This window comes from Pagrus major, chromosome 24 (genome assembly GCF_040436345.1).
Source record: "Pagrus major chromosome 24, Pma_NU_1.0".
NCBI lineage: Eukaryota > Metazoa > Chordata > Actinopteri > Spariformes > Sparidae > Pagrus > Pagrus major.
Window position 1 is genome coordinate 16,683,618 of NC_133238.1, and position 17,415 is coordinate 16,701,032.

At 38.8% G+C, this 17,415-nt stretch overlaps 2 protein-coding genes across 2 annotated transcripts in view; both read left to right on the forward strand.

Moving 5' to 3' along the window:
- ahr2 (aryl hydrocarbon receptor 2) overlaps positions 1-4,323 on the forward strand; it is a 69,788-nt gene extending 65,465 nt beyond the window's left edge. The window contains exon 11 of the mRNA XM_073495460.1: positions 97-4,323. Within this exon, the coding sequence (XP_073351561.1) occupies positions 97-186 (90 nt within the window). The 3' untranslated portion in view covers positions 187-4,323. The remainder of the gene's footprint in view (positions 1-96) is intronic.
- A 2,121-nt stretch (positions 4,324-6,444) lies between these two features.
- Positions 6,445-17,415, forward strand: part of ahr1b (aryl hydrocarbon receptor 1b) — a 31,789-nt gene continuing 20,818 nt past the window's right edge. Inside the window, exons 1-3 of the mRNA XM_073462623.1 lie at positions 6,445-6,485; positions 9,277-9,464; positions 16,685-16,800. Coding sequence (XP_073318724.1) covers positions 6,445-6,485; positions 9,277-9,464; positions 16,685-16,800 — 345 coding nt within the window. The remainder of the gene's footprint in view (positions 6,486-9,276; positions 9,465-16,684; positions 16,801-17,415) is intronic.

Sequence of the window (17,415 nt, forward strand, 5' to 3'; positions counted from 1 at the left end):
GGCTGTGTACGATTGTTTTTCGAAGTCCAAAGTGAAAATTTAGTGAAAAAAGAAAGATGTAGTCAGACCAAACCTGTATCTTCTCTTGTTTTACAGGTCAACAGCCGTCCAGTCGTCGGGAACGGAGGTTTCCCCTTCTCGTCCTTGCTGCCCAATGGGAACGCCTACTACTCAGAGAACAAATAGGAATCAGCCGCTGTGACTTCAGGACGACAGAGGATCCAAACCTGGACTGCTTAAGACTCCAGTCTCTAAATGTCAAAGTGGAGTAGACTGAAGAACAGAAATGTGCCCGACGAGGAAAACAGGACACCTCTCCTTCTCGTCTTTCTTTTTATTCGGCGATGAAAACTTTAAGAGTTCACGTGTTCGGTCCAGGTCGGCTGGAAGAGAAGAAGAAGAAGAACAAGATCAGTTTGGAGTTTGTGTTGCTCAGAGAGTGAATCCCGTCTTTGGAGCTGGTTGGATCGTACCAAAAAAAAAAAAGAAGAAAGAAAGAAAATGGATGACCTGCATCAGTGGACTGTTTTTGATTTGAAACAACACAAGTAAGTCTCGCAAATCATTTTCAGGTTTGTTTTTTTCTACCACATCGATGGATGAAAGTTTGGCTGCAACAGCACTGTCCTCTTTCTCTTGTGATTGCAAACATTGTATGAGAAAAGTCTTTTAAAGACTCCAGAGTGTCTTTTATTTGTCATCTGGTAATATTTAGATGTCTGGGAATCAAAGACTCCAGAAAGAACATTGTTTGAGGAGGTCTTTTCTCTTGTAAAACACTTCAGACAAACCCTGAAACTTACCTTTATGTGGCTCGTCCAAGTACAATTTCTGGCTCATTACTGCCCCCTTGGGGCCGGAGGGCACAACAACACCCACTGCAGCTGCTGTCGGTGAGAGCAGCAGTGATTGTGGTTGTTTTTCTTCCTCTGGTCACAAGAAATGATCTTTAGTCGGTGTGAAAGTTGAAGTTATTCAGTCTCAAAACAAGAAGTTGGATTTTATGATCCTCTTCTTCTTCTTCTTCTTAATGGATGATTGTTTTATCATCTATGAGCTCTCCTGTAGAGATTTCTCTGGAAATTAAATTATTCACAAACATCACAGTGTTAGAGAGGAATTCTAGCTCTCAGACGTTTGTTTTACAAGAGAAAAGACGTGAAGGACGACGACTAAAAGCATCCGTGAAAGTAAACAGAAAGAAGCTCCTGTTGATCCTCTGCCGTCTGCGGCGCACAAACACGCCACCTTCCTCCTATTGTGAGCGCTCAGAAGGATAAAATATGTCAATTTATTTTGTTTTATTTTTGCTGTTTTTGTCCTTTTGAAAATGCGTTTTGATTAAGTTCATTTCAACTCTTTACTGTTCCCAGTGAGGGAGATTATTTGCTTTGCAGACAGGGTATATAAATAAAACAACGCACAACAACAACGTCACAACATCATCCTACTAACAGACGATCTTTAGGGTTTCAACACGAGATGATTCAGTGAAAACAGCTGCTCGCTTGTGCCTCTTTTTATGTATTTGAAACGCATTCAGCCTGAGCTTCTTCTGTCATTGAGCCAGTTTTTCTTTTCTTTGATATTTCTGTGTTTTCCTGTTGTGCCTTAAACTGACAGCACTGTTTGAAACTTTAAAGGGACAGTCTGTCGACACTTTAAAACATTTCCACCGGATAAAAAGACAGAACCAAAGTTAAACTTCAACAAGCCAATTGTTTTGCACTATTCCTTTAAAGATTGCCAAAGCATAGCGAAGAGAAAGTAATTCACAGATCTGTTCCTGAGCTTTATTACAAAAAGAGATTCCGAAAGCAACGAAATTTGCACAAATTGAGATGATTTTAAACAGATTTTTCATTATAACAGAATAGACCCAGAGTGAGAGTCAAAGCTTTACAGAGGAGGATCATGGCCACCGAGTCCTTGTGGGGTTTTTTTACCTTTTCTTTGTGAGATTAAAGTCAGATCTCAATTTCCGTCTCACAGCAGCCCTGATCCTCCTGTGTAAAGTTAGTCGCTGCCTTCACATTGGATTAAATTAAACAGAGTAATTAACGCCCAGGATGTTCAGTCATCAGTTTTCGACCCTCTCCCTGTATTTTCCACCTCAGATCTCCGTCCTCTTCCTCTTTCCTCTTTCTGTCTTTGTGGTTAATTTATCGACGTTCTCGCTCGGATCGTCCGGCAGCGAAACACAGAAGTAAAAACGGTTAAAGGCAGCTATTGTATATTTTTAAACGAGGGGGGAAAAAAGGAAAAAAAAGAACACGAGTTAAACTTCAAGTGCCTTCGAATTGACCTCTTTGTGATTGTCTGTTGATCTTAAAAACTCAGCACTTAGATTGAAAAGAAAGAAAGAAAGAAAGCCTCCAACGTGCGTCGCTTCATCAGTACTGAGCCATGGAAGCTGAAGTTTTGTGTCACTCGTTAGCAGCACAAGTAGCTTCCTCTGTGACATGAAACTTGAATATTTTTGACTTCAATACCAAAAAAAACTAGTCATGAAGCCATCTGTGATGCTTTATTCTCGAGGATACCAAAGGGACAAGACAGAAACACACATCCACGCCTGGAAAGTTCAGCTTTCTGTCGACTGTCTGATGATTCTGATAGTTTGTTAGAATAAAACAGCAGGAAACAGACCAGAATGATTGTAGTTGTGGTTTCACAAACTGTGAAAATATGTTTATATTCACAAATCATGCTGCGTTCACGTCATGTGGGAGTAATTAAGAGTTTCCGACTTGTAAATAGTCACACTTCAAACTGGGAAATGACTCTGATATCTTCATCAACATCTGTCTTTTATGGATCGAGTGTTATATTGTTATATATAAACAATGATCCAAACAAAAATAGAGAATACATAAAGATATTAATGCAAAGAAAAATAAAATATATATACATGTGTCGCAAAAAGAAGACTTTAAACCTTAATTAGACTGAGGTAGAAAGTCAGAAAATATTAAATCATCGGCCTCTCCGACCCTCAGCTGTGCAGAAATTACAGACAAGGAACTTCTTGTTAAAAAACAAAACATGAAATTATCAGTCATCTTTTCAAAATCCAGATTTTTTTACCACAATTATCCAGAAGGCTGTGGTGAAAGAACAACAAAGTAATGGCAGATGTACTCCAACAAACTCAAATCAGGAAACAAGCAAGAATTTCCCAGTTTTAACCAACAGTCGTGGACATTCGAGCATAAGTTTCTGAATTTACAAGGTGCACTCGAATGCACCGTGAAGTGGGAAAATGGTGCCTTCCACCTGGTTCAAGTTTGTGTGTTTACGCGAGTGTGTAGTTTGGATACGGGACAAACCATATGACGTGAACGTGAGCAACAACCTGCCCCTTTCTCTAAGAGTCGTTGAGGGGCATTCTGGGTAATGTAGTGAACCACTAACTGCAGTAGAAGCGAAGGAGGCAGGTTGAGTTACGACTGCTTTGGCTCAGTTTTCCTTAAACGTGTGGAAATCTTAGTTTAAGGCTCATAAAAAATATGGCTTTCTTTAATATGGGTTAGAAAGAAAAATTGTAGTTTATTTACTAAATGTAATCTATTACTGAGTAACTTAAATATTACAGTAAATGTACATATTTAAAGGACAAAGTGATGATTGTGACGAGTGATTGCTTCTTAAAAATCTGTGAAAATTGAGCCAAAGCTTTTGTTTCCCCAGATTTCTCCCCTCTGCACATCACCGTCGATGTCTTTGTGAACTTGAATTTGAGTTTCGGTGCATTAAAGAACATTTTTTACAACATTATGAGGTGCTATAACAAAAATCACCGCGTGTGCCTTGACAGCAGATTCACCAAAAAATCTGAATTAGACCAAAAACTCATCACAGATGGATCCAATCAGTACAAAATGAAGCGTTGTCGAGTGCTTTCATCGAAATATGATAAAGAAATATAAATATATATCTTGTTGCTTGCTTCTAGATTTAAACAAAAAAAAAGCTTTGTACTTATTATACATTTTTTTCAAACCCAGGAGGCCAAGGCTCCACATTGCAGTATCTTTGTGTACCTGTATATAAATATATATATTTGTTGTTTTTTTCAAATAATGTCCTATATTGTGTATTTTAATGTCGTATTGCCTTAACCTGACTCACGCCTATCATCATTTTTTGTACATTTTCTGCACAGCATAAACATATGTAACCTCTTATAATGATGTTCTCTTTTTGTAACTCTTCAACTTATTATATTTTGTGGATTTGCCTTCAATATTTTGCCTTTCATCAGCGTATTGAGTGTTTGATCTTTTCATGCTGACCGTATTAAAGGTGATCTGATCACACAAAGTCTGCTTTTCTTGTTATATTTAAAAGAACAATGAAAAATTTGGAAAAGTCAAAGTTAGCATTCATCTCTTTGTGGGTATTTTTACTCCTCAAATGTAGATCAATTTAAAGGAAAGAGGTAAAAGAAATTGGTTTAATAAGCTAGTTATTTTTGAGCCAAAAATCAAAACAATCTGATTTAAGAACAGTAAAATATAAAGAAAATGTACATTGTAGTCATTTAAGTTGTAGTTCTGATGAATGTGATGCTCTCCAGTGTCCACTAGAGGACACTGTAACTCTAACTGTAACTGTTTGCTCTTTAGTACATCTGCTCCTGCTTCACAATCTGCTCCCAGTTAAGCCTTTAATGGTTTCACTGCAGCAACAAACTGGGCCAGAAGGGATCAAACACAGTCTTATATTATGTTACTGTGACACACTGCGTCACAAAGCAAGTAAAATGTCCTCTAAACAGCAGGAAAACACATGTATGTGTGGCAGAATGGACACACCAGGGGTGATGTTTTACATTTTTAGATAGCAAACAGTAACATATCCTCTAATATACAATATTCAGCCTTTACTTCAGGAGCGCTAGCATCTTCAAGGACTGTTTAATAAATACAAACATAGTTACGTAAAAATTATAATATGGCATTTTATATTAAAAAGTTTTCCTCTGAAATTAATTGTTTTGAGATGAAACTATTTGGCTATCACGTTAACTAAGTAAGCAAGCTAACATTAGCCACATTTATAGCTAACATTAGCCACATGTATCAAAATTAAAGATAAATCATATCAACAAACATAGCTCAATATATTGAAATACAGTTAGCTAAGTAACGCTAGCTAACATTAGCCACATTTATAGCTAACATTAGCCACATGTATCAAAATTAAAGATAAATCATATCAACACATATAGCTCAATATATTGAAATACAATTAGCTAAGTAAAGCTAGCTAACATTAGCCACATTTATAGCTAACATTAGCCACACACAGACAAACACAGCTCAGTTTATCGATATAGAGGTCAGCTGAGTTAAGCTAGCTAACATTAGCCACACTTATAGAAATTAAAGATTAATTACATCAAAAAACATAGTGCAGCTTATCAATATAAAGTTAGCTGAGTAAAGCTAGCTAACATTAGCCACATCTTTAGCCAACATTAGACACACCTATATAAATTAAACATGAGTCATGTAGACAAACAGCTCAGTTTATCGATGTAAAGTTAGCTAAGTAAAGCTAGCTTAATTTGTGCGACTTTTTAAAGCTACATGCTCTCCCTTTAAATAAAGAAAACGTAGTTAGCTTATCTAAACTACTGTATAAATCATTATGCGGGGCTGTTCTACCAAACCACAGCTAATTAAACGTTAATAAAACAACAATAATTGATCCAAAACGCGTCACTCGTACCTGTTCGTCATCGATAAATATCCGGACATTCGAATTCTAAAGTCGACCGTTATTTTTTTCCCTACGTCACCTTTGACCCGCCGCGCGCGCCCGACGTCCAATCAGTGCCGGCGGAGGAGGAAGAGGCGCGCGCAGGTCGTGGAGGAGGAGAGGACGGAGGAGAGGAGACAGGAGGGAGGAGACAGGAGGGAGGATAATTTAACTTTATCACGGTTGAATGTGAATATTCCGGGATGTGAAGGTTAAACGGAGGGTTGTTTTGTTTTAAATGTCGGCGGGATTTGGGGCGACGCGGACGAGATGACCGGAGAGAAACTGCGATGGACGTCCTGTCGTGTCCCCGCTACACGTCTTCACCCGGGAGCCGTAATGTCATCTGATTTACACCGAGTTCACCGTGAAATGGTCGCTCTGTAGCCGCGGTACCTCCTCTCTGAGCGGACGCGTCTGGATTAACTCCGGGCTGAACTCGGGTGTTTCGCTGTTTCACGCGAGTTTGAAGCGTTTCTGTCCGTCACCGACTGAGAACACATGAATCTGGTCCTGGAGGAGCGACTGGTCTCTGTCCCACAGCTTCTACTGGACCCTACCGGACCCTGCTGGACCCTACCGGACCCTACTGGACCCTACTGGTCCCTACTGGACTCTGCTGGAGCCTCCATCAGTTAAAGTTTATGGCTCCACTGTGATTAAATCATCGTTATCAACATGTATGCAGGACGGAAGAGGAGAAAACCGGCTCAGAAGGGGTGAGTTTGATTTATTAATGTGATTTAAAGTGTTTTTTTATCCACTGCTGACACTTATTCTGCTCATCCAACACATGTTTTACTGTTTCTGATCACTCAATGCAGAGTAACATCATTTATAATGTCAAAACTTTGAAATCCCAGCAAATATATGGAAGATCAAAAGTGACGTATTTTTAAATAATAGAGCCAAATCGACATTAAAAATGAAATATTAACATTAATTATTAAATAATAATCTACCCCAAGCATCTTTTCCACGTTATGTTCTGTAAAAAAGAATAAAAAACAAAAAACTAATGATAATATCGGCACATATTCATTAATATGGAAGTCATAACGTGCTATTTTTAAATAATGGACCCAAAATGGACATTTCAAATGAAATATTAACACTATATTATTAAATAATAATCTACCACACGCATCTTTTCTTCATTATGTTCTATAAAAAAGAATGAAAAAATAAATAAATAATGATAATATCGGCACATATTCGATATATGGAAGCCCCAACGTGCTATTTTGAAATAATGGACACAAAGTGACATTAAAAATCAAATATTAACACTAATTATTAAATTATAACCTGTCCTAAGCATCTTTATGTATCTTCATATTATGTTTTTGTTAAAAAAATAACAATGATATTGGCATTTATCCATTCATATGAAATTGTAACCTACTCATAGCAATTTTTCTGCATTATGTTCTGTAAAAAACAACATAATAAAAATATTATTGTTATTTATCCATTAATATTGAAGCCCCAATGTGTTACTTTTAAATAATGGACCTAAAATCAACATTTAAAATGAAATATTAACACTAATAATGAAATTGTAAGCTACCCCAACATCTTTTCTTCATTATGTTCTGTAAAAATGTTTATTAATAATAATAATAATAATAATAATAATAATAGTAATAATAATAATATCAGCACATATTAATTTATATGGAGGTACTAACTTACTATTTTAGATAATGGGCCCAAATCGAAATTTTGTATTAATTATCATTTAATATTTATAACCTGGGGTAGGTTATGATTTTTATTAATTATATATATTTTTCTTTTTCAATTTAATAAATTATAACTACCCCAGGTTGTAATAATTAAATTATAATCTACCTCAAGCATCTTTTCCACATTATGTTCTGTAAAAATATAAATACATATACACGTATACTAATATAGACATGTAAAATAAAAATTACAGCCTGACTGATATATTGGTTGGCTGATATTATCAGTGGTATCAGTGTAAATGTGCAAATATTGTTCTTTTTCTTTTTATATAACATAATAAGGAAAAGATGTTTAGGATAAGTTATAAATTAATAATTATATGTTATAATAATTTAATCATTATTACATGTATAATTTAGTAATTATAACCTGGAGAAGGTTATAATTTAATAACAGATAGAATTTTTGATTTTCTTCCATGTAGTAATGAAAACCTACCTCAGATTATAAATATCAAATAACAACTTTTCCTTATTTTGTTGTTATTTCCACATTATGTTCCCTAAAAAATAAATAAATAAGAAAAAACTATTTATTTCAGTGTGGACATTAAAGTTCGTTAAACATTCTGCCTCCGTTACAAACGGATCACCACATTTGTGAGTCTATCAGCTGATATAATAATATTGGTATTGGTAATAATGTTTTTTACAATATCGGTGTCGGCCCCTAAACTTGAGTGATGTGAATATTTTGGTTTTCGACTGAACAGTTCCCAGGTAATACTTTGTGAAAAAACTGCAATATTATTATGGTTAAGGTTGAGTTTGTATATTTGTGCGATGTGGTTAAAAAACATCACGATCGTTCTGATATTTTTGCACAGAAAATAACATTTCTAGTCACATTTTCCGTTCTGGGCTGCAACAATCAACAGATTTGAATCCTGATGAATCATGAATCTTTTAAGGTTTTCAAAAATATCGACGCATCTTTTCTTTTTCGATACAACGTGTTTAAACTGATACGATATCTACATTCGATTGTTCGATTGTTTGCTCTGTTGGCAGGACGAAAACAAACAATCTGAACGTGTCTTCTGATGTTTATTCTCACATTTTAGTTTTTTGTTTTGACTTTTTATAAACAAAACAATCATCTGAGAAAATATTATACGTTCCATAAAAAAGTTGTTAGTTTCACTAAATCAGTTTGTTATAGAAAACAGTTACAGATTCTCTGATTCCAGTTTGGTAAATGTGAATATTTCCTGGTTTCTTTCCTCCTCTGACAGTAAACTGAATATATTTGTCATCTTCATCAACAGTTTTCACCTTTTTCTGACATTTTTTAGACCAAACAACTAATTTAATAATGGAGAAAACAATCAGAAGATTAATCAACAATGAAAATAACAGTTAGTTGCAGTTGTAGTTCATTTGATCCACTAATTATTGAATAATTCAACAACTTTCCAGTTAAATTCTGTAGTTTTCTAAACACTATAAGACAATATTATAAAAAAGGTTATATATATTTCGTTAACGTGATATTCCTATACATCTTTTGAATGGAGAGACATTTTATACGCCGAACTAATTGGATAATCGTGGGAAAATAACAACCTTAAAGTCAGCTGTGTAACAGTTTATATCTTAATTATTTATATTAAATGTTCCTGAGACCTTTGACAGAAATGATTGTTGTGTGTGTTCTGGTTTATATGTGAGTTTTAGTGAGGCTTCGTGCAAATAAACTCAAATGTGTAGAGTCATTTCAACATTAAGTCTCATCTCACGTTACTTCTTTAACATCCAGAGTCAAACCGACGCCGACCGAAGGTGCCAAGTCCAACCCGTCCAAACGCCACCGCGACCGTCTGAACTCGGAGCTGGACCGGCTCGCCAGCCTGCTGCCTTTCCCTGAAGACGTCATCTCCAGCCTGGACAAACTGTCCATCCTGAGGCTCAGCGTCAGCTTCCTGCGCACCAAGAGCTTCTTCTCCGGTAGGAAAACACCACAACACTTTCTCTTTACTGGTTCAACACCACAACACTGACTCTTTACTGGTTCAGCACCAGAAGACTTGTGCAGGTCCGTTGTGTTTTGTGTGTTTGTGACAGTGACGATTGTTGAAACTGAGACAAACAGACAGAAAGTGAAGCAGCTAAATGTCAGTGTGTCGTCTGGATACAGCTCCTCGCCCTTTTCCCTCGCCGCCTACGAAACACTGAAATAACTTTTCACACCTCTCAGAGGACCTGAGGACACACACACTGACAGAGAGTTCACACAGAGTTTATCTGAGGACGAGTCCGACACAAACGTGCAACACAACAAAGAGCCAGATTACGAAACGGATGAATTCATACGATGCAGGGAGGCCAGATGTCTGTTAGGATGGGGGATGTTTTTTAGAAATGCTTGGTGTAACGTGGTGATGGTGGTGCTGGAGTTGTGGTGGGTTGAGAGGTCGTGACCTTTGTGTCTGGGCTCTCTGAGATTTCTGAGATCCAGGCTCTGTTAAGAAGTGCTAAAGTGCAGAGGATTGGCTTCTTTGTCGAGGAGTTAGCAGGCTTACAGGCATAGCAGATGGTTTTCAGGATGTAGGTGTGTGTGTGGCAGATTGTGAGATAAATCTGTCCAAGAAAAACAAACAGAACTTCAACAGAACCTCACAGAACATGTGGGACATCTGAGCATCCTGCTGCAGGACACTCAAATCATCCACAGCTTTGATTTTATGTGTGAGATGATATTTTTCCACACCTTCATGCACGAATCAATAATAAAAAGTAATAATAAAATAATTTTGCCTGTAAACAAGTAAAAAAAAGCTTCAGACGGGTTGAGTGCTAACGCTTTTAGCTCAGCAGCTACAGTGAAGATTTCAGCTTGACAAACGGTGTAAATAACATCTTTTCAAATCAGTTTGGGATCTCGGGGCTTCTGCAGACTTGGATTACAGCAGACGAGCTGTATGGAGACATTTTGTGTCCATCTACTTCAGTTGTTTAGCAGAATGCTGCAGCGCTGTTTTACTGTGAAGCTCCAGAAATGTTTTGTGGAAACTTCACCTGACTTTCCATCAACATGGAGGTGAACTAAGGATTCTTGATGCATCCCTTCTTTCCTCCGACATTTTGAATTTAGGATGCCATATCTTCAGATGACAAAAAGATACGAAGATGATGTTTGTGGACAAGGCTTTGGAGGTCCACCATCTGATGGTTGGGACATGTTCTCCAACTTATATGGTTAAAAATAGCTTCATGAAAGGTCATGAAATGTTGCTCTCCAGTATTTAGCGGTGCAGAAATGTGACAGTTTGCATCTCAAAGCTGAAAAATTGATGCAGTATCACCTGAATTTCTCTCCCAAAGAGTGTTAAATGTTTTATGAACTGCTAGAGGTCTCAGGTGCCTTCTCGTGATATTAACCCGCCCATTTTCAGGTTAAGTCCGACTGAAATGATCAAAATATCTGTGCATGTTGCTCCCACCGAGCTATCTGGGGTTAAACAACCCCAACCTGAATGTGTGGAGCTTTACCCTGTGATTAAAACACCTCCATGTCACATCCTGACCCTGCACAACCAGGCCACTCCTCTATCAGAGTGCATGAACCATCCTAATGTCTTCATACAACCTGAACCTATTGTAGGTCAGCTCCTCTCGCCCGTGGCCATGAGATGACCCTCGTCCTAAAGTCTCAGCAGCCTCTAACAGTAATGTAATGTAGGTCTGAGAGGAGGAGGAGGAGGAGGAGGAGGAGGAGGAGGAGGAGGAGGAGGAGGAGATGAAAGCCTCGGAGAATAAAAACACGCCGGGATAATCCACTCACGGCCGCTTTACAGACCGTTTGAAGAAGGAAGGGGGGAGACGGGAGCCCACTGTTCAACTTTTGACTCCTGCAACCTTAAAGAAACCTCTGGTTTTATTTTCATCTGATGTGTTTTTAACCTGCAACTGTTTAATTACAGTTTGTCCTCGTCTCAGCCTCTGTAAACAAACAGAGGAATTAGCTGAGGTTTAGGTGAGGTAGCTCAGACTGGAGGTGTAACTAAATATAGACAGAGGGCTGTTATTATTACAGTATTTACATTGTTGTTCATGTGTTTACCTAAAGAATCCTGTAAGCGCCTTTACTTTAATTTATAACCAATAAAGGCCATCGTTAGGTTTGATTTGTTTGCTCAGATTGCACACTGGTGTTAGGGTTTCCTGTCGGGCCTAACCAGCCAAGATTTTATTTCATGTATTTTCCCGATGTTTTTTGAACTCCTGTCCATTTCTCTGTGCCACAGCCTTTGTGAAAAGTTAACCACCTCAGTTACCAGCAGTAAAGTAAGGTTTGTTTGTATCAGTTTATTTTCCACATGAAGCAGCACACGAACGACAGACTTGACTCAAAAACTTTATTTACACGGCGAATCATCGTCCGTCCACTGTAGTTTCAATATGACGATTTCCAGCACTGCGGTCACACTGGTGTCACTACGATTGTGTGTGTGTGTGTGTGTGTGTGTGTGTGTGTGTGTGTTCCACATCTGTCCACATGTGAAGCCATCTGCCTGCTGCTCAGAGCAGATTAGTGGTCACTTCTGTAATACGACAGCGCTGTGGTCTCTATTATTTTCCACCTCTGTCACATGCTGTTTCCTCGCTGGTTGTATCCATGGAGACCCGGTTTCATCGTCATTCTGCTACAACATGGATTTTGATACACTGTCATTACATTATAAGTGCTTAGCTGCAATAATATGCAGTTGAAAGTAGAGCCCAACCAATAAGGGTTTTTTAGGCCGATACCGATACAAATATTTGGTGATTTAAAAATTCGATATTCCGATATATCGGCCGATATACATATATATATATATATATATATATATATATATATATATATATATATATATATATACATATAATAAAACGCGTAACAAAACATACAACAGATTTCCGTAACATTAGTTATATATAATATAATTATATTATAATATACTTGTTTGTTTTATTGTCACAACAGAACAGAGGACCATCAAAATTACGAGCTGATTCAGTTTCACTCTCGGCTTACACGTAACAGCAGCAAAACTGGACACGGTAGTCACAAATTTTGTCATGCTTATTTGAGTTAAGAGAACTGATGGGGATGTTCTTTTAATTGTTATTCAAGCAATGTATTTCTCGTGACAGTTGCCAACTTACCATGAACACACTTCACCGATGATCTCAGTCGTGGATAACTGGTTCGCTCTGCCCGACTCTGGCTGGATCAGCTGGTTGTCGGGTTTGTGGCGTTCTAAACACGAGTGTTGCCAACAGGGACGTTGTAGAGTGTCCTCTGGTGGACAAACTGTGCAACACCAACACTCATAACATGGTGGAAGGGTGTTTCGTCCGTTTTTATTTTATTTTTTAAATATTCATTTATCTGCCATTATAAATGCCGACACCGATAGTTTGGAAAATGCCTAATATCGGCCGATAATATCGGCCAGCCGATATATCGGTCGGGCTCTAGTTGAACGGCTAAAGATGTACTCAGTAACAGTTTGCCACGCTAATGTCGTCTGCAAGAACCAAAACAAAGATCTTCACCTACTTCCACCATCTGAGGAAGTGAACAGCCAGAGGGTTGACTGTTTTTAATGGAAATGTCCCAACAACAACTAGAAAACTCTGCTTTCTCAGTGAGGGCCGGCAACATTAAAAGCAGGATACACTTTAAAACTCAAGCTCAAGGATGAAATACATGTTAGTTTGGATTTTCAATATTATTCAATTTTATTCTGTGTTTGTTTTTTTTGGTTAGTTGGTTGGTTGGTTGATTTTGTTTGTTTGGTTGGTTGTTTTTTGGTTGGTTGGTTGTTTTTTGGCTGGTTGGTTGGTTGTTTATTTTTGTTGGTTGTTTTTTGGTTGGTTGGTTGGTTGGTTTTCTGTTGGTTGGTTAGTTGGTTGGTTGGTTGTTTATTTTTGTTGGTTGTTTTTTGGTTGGTTGGTTGGTTGGTTGTTTATTTTTGTTGGTTGGTTTTTGGTTGGTTGGTTGGTTGGTTTTCTGTTGGTTGGTTAGTTGGTTGGTTGGTTGTTTTTGTTGGTTGGTTGATTTTGTTTGTTTGGTTGGTTGGTTGGTTGTTTATTTTGGTTAGTTGGTTGGTTGTTTAGTTGTTTTTGTGGTGGTTGGTTAGTTGGTTGGTTAGTTGTTTTTGTGGTGGTTGGTTGGTTGGTTAGTTGTTTTTGTGGTGGTTGGTTAGTTGTTTTTGTGGTGGTTGGTTGGTTGTTTTTGTGGTGGTTGGTTAGTTGTTTTTGTGGTGGTTGGTTGGTTGGTTAGTTGTTTTTGTGGTGGTTGGTTGGTTGGTTGGTTTGTTGGTTTGACAATACTCAAAGAAATGACATCACAATAAGCACAAAAACAAACAATGTAAGCACGAGTGGTTGATCTGTTTCTGTAACTCAAAATATTTAAATAAATTCAGGCATTAAAACAATATTGTAGCCTTCCTGGACAGATAGTGACAGATTTTATGTTCAGGGTCCATCATGAATCTTTAACACAAACCTCTTTAAGCCCAACACCCACAAACACATTGTAGTTTGCAGATCGAGCTGTCTGTAGTTGATGTTGTCATGTGGGAGATATTCCCCTCTCATCGACCCCGCCGTCGCTGCACCCGGTTGAACTTTTGAAAAATGTATTTCGGTCATGGGGATGAGATGCCGGATTAGACGGGTCATTGTTTGTGTCATCGTCCCTCCAGACTGACCAGGCTGCAGAGGAGGCTTTAATCTGCGGGTGGTAGTTCGCAAAAATCGATGGAAAACAGCCAGAACGGACCAACAACAGATATAATATCATTAACACTCGCTTTTTTAAAAACAAATCTTCTTTCTTTAGTCCTGAAACAATAAGTTGATTGAGGGCGAATTAGTCGACACAGTTGCTCTTCTATCGCCCCCTCCTGTGAACTCTCTGCCGATGTATGGAGCTTCCTTTATGTGAGTCAGCCGACTGAACAGCGTCTGTTGTGATGTTTTTATCGGCTGTTGGTGTCCTCGTCGCCCTCCGTTGTGCCAACAGATGTCTCCTCCTCCTCCTCCCGGTCGCCTCGGGGTGTTTTTTCTTGCCGCCGGCTCTCGTTCATGACGTCAGGGCACAAAATACCCCCTCCACCCCTTCCAGCTCTCAATTATTGATAGTCGACATGCTTTCCCTGCTCTTTCTCTTGGCCCTGTGAGCTTCCACTACGCTGAGCGCTGTCGCCAGCAGACTCAGACAAAGGTTTGGGAGCAGCTCACTGAGGATTTATTTATATATGAGGGGACGTTTTTCAGTTAAGGTCACAAACTACAACACGTTAATGTCAAAGGCCTCAAACAATAACAACTGTGAGAGACCGTACTGGTGGTGTTTAAAGTCCTCCTATAACGATCGGACAGTTTTCGATCGTCTTTTAGATCTGCTTGTCAGGTGAATCGTCGAGATTGTGGTATTTAATGTCCTCTTTCTTCTGTTTGCAAACTTCATTGACTAGCAGATCGGCACTGTGTGACGTGAGTTATAGCTAGCAACATGGTGGATGAGGAGCTTTAAAATATATTTTGTTTTACTGGTGCAAATGGAGAAATTCAAAGGCTATTGGCACACTGGCTGTAGTCTACAGGACATTTCAAAATTAAGAATAAAGATGGCAGTGTAGATTGTGGATCGTGACTGTGGTGAGATAGATTTTTTAGCAACATGGCCAAACTTCTGATCAATTTACATACATTTTGAGGCAGATTTTTTTCCTTTTGGGCAGACATTAGTTTAATGTATTACGTTTTTTTGTCGGTTGGTCAGCTGGTTGGTTGGTTGGTCCATTGGTTGGTTGTTTATTTGGTTGGTTGGTTGGTTGGTTGGATGATTTGTTTGTTGGTTGTTGTTTTTTTTGTTGATTTGTTGGTTGGTTGGTTGGTTGTTGTTTTTTTTGTTGGTTGGTTGGTTGGTTGGTTGGTTGGTTGGTTGGTTTGTCAGCAGGATAACACAAAAAAACTACTGAACAAATTTCCTTCAAACTCAGATGGAGGATGGGTCTTGGCCCAGATAATGTAATAAATCTTAAAGATGACAAATGTCACTTTTAATTCCACTCTTGTTGTCTGACTTGGTGTGGATCCATGTCCAGGTCTGAGTGTGTTTTCTGTGTAATCCCGTGTGATTACCTCTGAGGCCGCCAGACACAAAGACGCCATTATTGAGGATGAAGAGAGACGATGGAGCTTTATTGATCACTGTTGGGAATTTGGGTCGCGATCAGAAGAAGCGGTCGAACCTCCGGCCTCTGTATTGTGTGCAGCGCTCGGAGACTTCTTCTTCCATTAACGTCTCCAGTGAGCAGCTCTTTGTTTTCCTCAGAGTCGACCCACTCAGACACCCTCTATCCTCAGGCTGTAAGGCTGACACAGAGCTGGCCTCCATGTTTTCAGCTCGGGGTCAGAGGTCACAGAAAGGTTTCAGTCACAATAACTGTCAATAAGTGCTGAAAACATTGAGAAGACAGAAAAAATTTGTAAGAATCTGCCTCTCTTTCTCTTCCTCAGCGCTCTGTCAGTTGTCCTGATTTCATCCGTCGCTTCCCTCCCTACAGGCGTTACTCTCCCCCTCCTCTCGCCTTCGTTTGAGGTGTTACTCCCTCCATCTCGTAGCCTGAAATCCCCTCTCTGTCGCTCGGTGAAGGTGTTACTCCCTCAGGTTTTCTTCTTGTAATTCTCCTCCTCTCTCAATCTGTGATTCACTCCTCTTCACATCAGCTTCTCTGGCTGAACTATACAAGGATCCGACTGCAAAGGATGAAGTCAAATAATCTTATTAGTCATTTTCAAATCCAAATGTCAACAAAGAAACCATTTAATCTGTAATATCTAACACTGACACGGACCCAAACACAACCTACACTGGCATAACCAATATTAGTTCAGTGATTCATGTATTAATTGTTTAGTTTATACAAATTGGGACATAATATAAGGCAGATATCAATTTTTCAGAGTTTAAAAAATATGTTTGAACCGACTTTGAACTAGCATTAGCACCAGTCCAGAACCAGCACTTGGTTTGCTTTGGTCCAAAGAGCGTATAACGTGATGACAAGTTCCTGAGAAGGGGTTTTTAGTGATGTCTGCAAATTGATCTTTGTGTTTTGACCAGCAGTGCTAACTCATCCTCTCTGTTTGTGTTTCTGCAGTGGCGCTGAAGAACCAGCTGTCCAATGGCGTTAACAAGAGCAGTGATCACGGTGACGACAGCAGGACGTCAGGATCCGTGGACGGACGTATACCTGAGGGGGAGCTGCTGCTGCAGGTCGGTGAACAACTGTTGAGTTTTACTGATCTGTTTTCTGTCTTTAATCAGAGCTTTATTTACATTTTATTATGATAAGTTGTGGAGGAAGTAGCACGACACAAGCAAATTCAAAAAGGATGTGTGGATACAGTTTGTGTTGAGTTGTTTGATCGCCGTCCTTCCTCAGTACGACATGTTTATATCTGGATTTATTTGTGATACAATCAAGTGGTTGTCGTCTAACCACTGATGCATCTGAGCATCATGGAGAGTCTGCACACAACAACAGCAGCAGCAGCAGCAGCTGGCTGTTGTAGGTCAGCTGAAATGTTGTGATGCAGGAGAGGCTGCTCTGCACAGCAGGACAAGAGGACAAATGGCTTGTTTGATTCGACTTACAGCAGAGAAATGTCTGCTTTTTAAGAGAGAGGGACGAGTTGGAGTTAACCACAGTGGTCAGCTGTTTTTCACTTGTACAGAAGATCCGTCTCACAATATAATTATTTCCAGAAGTCAAAAAAATTACAGGGTTGTGGATGTATGTATGTGTTTATTAAAACAAGTACCGAGTTTGGTACCCAACCCAATTTATTCCAGGTTTAGGGAGACTTTACAGGTGGATCATCATCATTA